This window comes from Pinus tabuliformis, chromosome 4_2 (genome assembly GCF_031772625.1).
Source record: "Pinus tabuliformis cultivar Carrire ecotype Pingquan chromosome 4_2, CPIR1, whole genome shotgun sequence".
Taxonomy (NCBI): Eukaryota; Viridiplantae; Streptophyta; class Pinopsida; order Pinales; family Pinaceae; genus Pinus; species Pinus tabuliformis.
The window spans coordinates 807468850-807474768 of NC_142304.1; the positions used below are offsets into that span (position 1 = coordinate 807468850).

General features: G+C 29.1%; 1 protein-coding gene across 1 annotated transcript; it reads left to right on the forward strand.

Annotated features, from left to right (window-relative positions):
- The first annotated feature begins 1208 nt into the window (after window positions 1-1208).
- On the forward strand, window positions 1209-1655 carry LOC149172147 (PRA1 family protein D-like). Its single transcript, XM_089426213.1, has one exon. It carries the CDS (start codon window positions 1209-1211, stop codon window positions 1653-1655), a length of 447 nt encoding a protein of 148 aa, XP_089282339.1.
- Window positions 1656-5919: the final 4264 nt, after the last annotated feature.

The window sequence follows — 5919 nt, forward strand, 5'->3', positions numbered from 1 at the left end:
TTAGGAACTTTGTAAAAATATTGAAATGACTCACAAAATTTTCCAAAAAAAGAAAAATTAATATTCCTGAGAGGATATATTCTATAGGTAGATACCTTCGATCTATTTAAAGTAAATTGGTAAAATTGTATAATCAAAATACTTAAGTGGATGTCCAATGTGTTTCCTCAAGCATTCTGTATAAAGTACTCATCAAGTTTCTCGTTAGAAACTTCGCAGAAATATTCCTCACGAAAATTTTCCAAATTTCAAAGAAAAAATTAACATTCTTGAAAGGATATCTTCCATTGATCGATAACCTGTGTATTGAAAGTTTATTAAAATTATACATATCAAAGGAGTTTAGTTTAACCTGTATGGATAGGTTGGTCTTTATGATATTTATGAAATATTGATTTTATAAGGTGGAATAGTGGTAGCAGTTTATTAAGGAATTTAGCTCGAGTGGTATGGATATATTGAATCTTATGACATTTATGAAATATTGGTATGGATATGTTGGTTTTTATGACTTTTATGAAATATTGGTTTTACAAGGTGGAATAGTGGTAAACTTTTTTATGAAGCAATTTAGGTCAAGTGGTATGGACATATTGACTTTTATAACATTTATGAAACACTGGTTTTACAAAGTGGAATAGTGGTAGCTATTTTTATAAAGGAATTTAGCTAAGGTGGTATGGACATATTGATGTTTATAACATTTATGAAATCTTGGTTCCACTAGGTAAAATAATAGCAAAGGTTTCTATAAAGTTACTAATTGTATTTAGTAAAATATATTTATGATGGTTTAAAAAATATGAAAATTGCATTATAATTATTTTTAAAAAATAATATATATATATATATAGATTGAATAATATATATTTATTATAAATATATGAAAATTGAATTATAATCGTTTAAAAAGAATATTATATGTATAGATTGAGTATTCAAGTTTGTATTGAATATAATCCCAAGAACGATTTACTCATTTTTAATGTCATAAGTTTGGATTAATATTTTTTACTTTAACTTTTTCCAAAGGAAAAGCATCTCCGAACTTGTGAGAATACATTTACAGGAAAAGATATATACCATCTCAAGAAACTTAATCTCAGCTTTAATGCCTTAACCTCCACGCTAAGAAAAGTGACCCCTTTCCTAATTAATGCAAACACTTTAGTGGCATGAAATATCTAGATTTGTTTCGGGTTCTGTGTATGGGTTCATCTGCTCTCATGGCACAACCTGTGGAAAACACCTCCATCTCAGATTCGAAGAAGCGTGGCTCAAAGTTGTTGGACACCAACTCCTTCTCTTGGCGACGGTCCGTCGCCCAGGTGTCGGCCCGTGTGTACCGGCACTTCGTCTACTTCTGCATGGACTACGCCCTCGTTCTGCTGTCCCTCGTACTCTGCACACTCCTCCGGGAGATCTTGTCGTTGCTCCTGCTTCTAGCGGCGTTCGTCGCCTGGTACTTCTTGTACTTATCACAAAGAGAGACGGCCGAGATCGTGAACGGGTCGTGGCTCACCTGGTTGGCCGTGCTCACGACCCCGGTGCTCATGCTGACCGGGTATACGCAGATGATCAATATCGCAGTTGCGGTCGGGTGTGCAATCGTTGTCGTGCGTGCAGCGTTGCATGGCTCAGACGACTTCGTTTAAATTGGGCGCCTGCACCTCTTTGCCTTCTAATAATGGCAGCCGTAGCTTGTGGTAATTATTGGATGGTGTGTACTGTTTAATGTGGGTTTATTGCTGAATATTGTTTTATCATAATGTTATATCCATTTTATATTAATAGAGATATTCACTTTTATTCTGAGAGCGTGAAAACCAGAGATGTAGAGGATATAATTTTTCTTTCCTTTCTGTTTCCTGTTTTCGATTTTAGATCGTAGCTCTTTGAAAAGCAGCCAAAGATGTACAGGATATAGTTTTTCTTTCTTTTCGGTTTCCTGTTTTCAGTTCAGTTTTAGATCGTATATTTTTGGGTGTTTTAAATTTAAATTATGAACTGGTTGCTGAGACTCTGGAATTTATAGGTATGAGAGATCTTGTGGGCATATTTATGAATAAGCTTTTCGTGCTACATGCATGCATGGAATTTCTAGGGCTGGGAGATCTTGTGGGATTGTATGTAGGAATGGGAGATCTTGTGAGATTGTATGCGAAAAGCATAGATGTTTTATGTTTGGTAGATTATTTTATATCTGTAAAATTTCTAGGAATGGGAGATCTTGTGGGATTGTATGCGAAAAGCATAGGTGTTTTATTTTTGGTAGATTATTTTATATTGGTGAATATATATATATTTATTTCAGTTGCGGTTATCTATATATATAAGGTAACTAAATTTAAGTTGGGTAGCTCATTATTCAACGGAAGAAGAGTATATATATTTTATATGCATATTTTTCAGTTATTTTAAGTTTTATAGTTTGAGTGGGTTCAATGGTTAAGAACAAGTCTTTTTTCCTAAGAGATTCGAAGTTCAAAACTAGAAAAGAGAGTATGTATGCCTTAACACTATAGAATATGTATACCTTGATAGACAATTTTAAACTAAGATTAATTTTAGTGCTAAATAAATATAACATATATTTTAAAATAATTTTTCTTATTTTATAAATGATTTTCAGCTTATTTATATCTTATAAATATTTTAATAATATATAATTTATAATAAAAAATAATACAATTTTCAAATTAAATTATATCTATATATAACTAAACTACTATTTATATATATCAATAATTTTCTTGTAAAATATAATAATAATAATTCCAAAACTTTATAATGATTCAGAACGTCTTTATTCTAAATTTATTTTAGTGGTTTGTTTAAAGTGTTCTTCTACTTTATTATGATTTTAATTTTAAATTAGTTGATTGTTATATTTTTTTATAATATAAAATATAGTAATATGTAAATTTCTTAAATATAAATTTATTTATTTATATATATCATTAATTTTCTTATAAAATATAATAATAATAATTCCAAAACTTTATAATGATAGAACATCTTTATTCTAAAATTTATTTTAAATTATTAAATAAAAAAATAGTTTTAAATTTATTAAATTATTAAAAATATATATATTTGAAAGTATTTTATTTAAAACTAAATTTAAGATAAATTTAAACTAATTTATATGATTTAAAATATTTAATATAATGCTATAATTTCATGATTTTTCTAAAAACTTTTTATAGATTTGTATGACACTATAAGTTTGGTTATGGTTGAATATATTGATGAAATTTGGCTATGGTAAATCATGGGTGTATATGGCTGACCTAATTAATTAGGATTTACCATGGCTGACCAACACAAATATAGTTGATCAACATTGATATTGAATTTGTCATATGGTTGTGCATGTTCTTTGTGTTTTCCATTACATTGCAATGTTGAGTTTTGTCTGTCATATTGCAACATTGATTTTTATTTGTTACATTGTGGCTTTCCATTACATTGCAATGTTGAGTTTTGTTTGTCACATTACAACATTGATTTTTGTTTGTTACATTGTGGCATTGGTAGTTGTTTGTAACATTGTCATGTTTATTTTTGTTTTCACATTGCAACATCAATTTTTGTTCAATACATTATTGTGTTGACTTTTGTTTGTCATTGAATTTAGTTCATCGCATGCACAAGTGACACTTTTAACTCGATACATTTTAACACCTATTATTGTTCATTAAATTATGGCATTAATATTTGTTCATTACATTGTAATGTCAATTTTTCTTTATCACATTACATCATCAATATTTGTTAATCACACTGTTAGTCATTTATTTGGAAAGATATTTCTATGATTAAAAGCCATGAAATCCATATCATAGACTTAGGAAAATTGTTTTATATCATTTTTGTTACTTTGAAAAGATATTTTGGCAAATAAATTGTTGCCTAAGGTATTTTCTTTTGTTTATTTTTATTTTTTACAAAATCATGAAATTGTTACATTGTAAAATAATTTTACCTTTTTTTACTAAACAGTAACAAATCTTATAAATTCTCATTTGTTTTAACATGTGTAGAAGACCTAAGTGAACCCGAAGACATATGTTTTTTGTTTGGTATATCAAGATCATGAAATACCCTTGCGATCAACACTGTTTCGCTGCAAAAACAAAAATCAACACAAAAAAGTCTTCCCATATTTGCACACAATTTATCCATTGATATGAGCCAAGAGGGACGTTGAATTGATCTCGATGCAACAGGACAATAGTTTATTGTTGGCAACAAAGAGGATTTTTAATTCTAAATTGTTGAGAATTATTTTATGAGCTTAATCACTATCGAGAAACTTCAATACTAAAGCTTTCATTTTAGTTCTTATTTCAGTAAACATGCATCTTTTTTATTTTCCATGCTGGGCATACCTCAGTGTGCAAGCTAAGGTGTGGGTGGTCCCAAGAACCTTAACCTATGTACTTTTTTATTTGTTATCGTTGATGGTGTATGTTGGTAAAAATTTTCCACATTATTTCTTTCATACTCATGCAATAAAAATAATTCTTAACCTATGTACTTTTTTATTTGTTATCGTTGATGGTGTATGTTGGTAAAAATTTTCCATATTATTTCTTTCATACTCATGCAATAAAAAAATTATTTTCATGTTCCTTTAGTTATCTTGTTCATATTTACAATTCTATTTATATGTTCATGCTTATTAATAAATTCGTTGTATATACTTATTCATAATTTATTAATTTGTTGTCCATATTTATTTTATTAGCTCTTTCTCATGAATAAATTATCATAGGTTATTCAAAGCACTAGAAGAAAAAACTATTGTTAAGATAAGTAAAAGAATATGAGCATTCCCATCCCTTAATCCTCTAAAGTGGAAAAGGCCTTAGGGGATTCATAGTTATCAAGCTAATGCTACAATAGGGATTGTGGTTCCTTCTTTCATAGATTAGTTCTTTCTTTCATAGATTAGTCAATGACTTGAGAAACAAGCTTATTGTTGGGTTGGGTAAAAGACTAGGAGTGTTCGTCCCCATATCTCTCTATTTTGGGAAAGGCCCAGTGCATACAAATTTCATAAAACTAGACTTACTTGAGCATTGTTTTGCATTTCCATTTTCAAGATTTTTTTTTCTTTAGTTTGAATACTTGAAATCAACCATACAATAAAGTTTAATAGGTGTAAACCACTATAACTTTGGAACCAAAGGAGTTACAACATCTGGGATACTAGTGCATGCATGATCATAGAACAATTTTTTAAGTATGTGTGTGTTTTAATTTTAGGAAGCATGATTAGTTTGCTTTTAAAGTTTTATTTCATGGTTACTTAATTTGTTTGTTTGTTTGTTTTTTTTTTTAACTTGGAATTTTAGACTCGAAATAATTAATACTTCCACTAGTTAACTTTAACACTTAGTCCTATTTTAGTTTCTATTTTCTTACATGACAAAAAATCTAGCCTAATTCCCTACATATTGCGACGTGCTTCTAATTTTACGAACAACTAAATTGATCTAATATTTTGTTTTAATTTATCCAAATAAATTAGGCTAACATACATTGAAAGTCAACTTTTTTCATCACATTGTGACATTATTTATCATACATCACATTACGAAATCAATTTTTGTTCTTCACACTACAATGTCAGCGTTTGTTCATCACATTAAAATGTTGAATTCTTTGGCCATGCTTGACCATTGCTTAACTTATTTGACCATGGCTAACTATGGTCAACCATAGGTGACTATGGTGAACATGGTTAACTAATACAGGTGCTTATAGGTAAAAATGGTCAGCAATGATTGTTAATGTTTAACTATAGGTGAGTATGGCTGACCATGTTTGAGCTAGTTGACCATGGTTTAAAATTATTGAGTTATTTTGACCATGGTTGCAATGTGTAATAATATATGTATATGGTGATCA

Excerpts from the sequence above, each read along its gene's own strand:
- LOC149172147 (XM_089426213.1), top strand. The coding sequence starts at position 1,209 with ATGGGTTCATCTGCTCTCATGGCACAACCTGTGGAAAACACCTCCATC.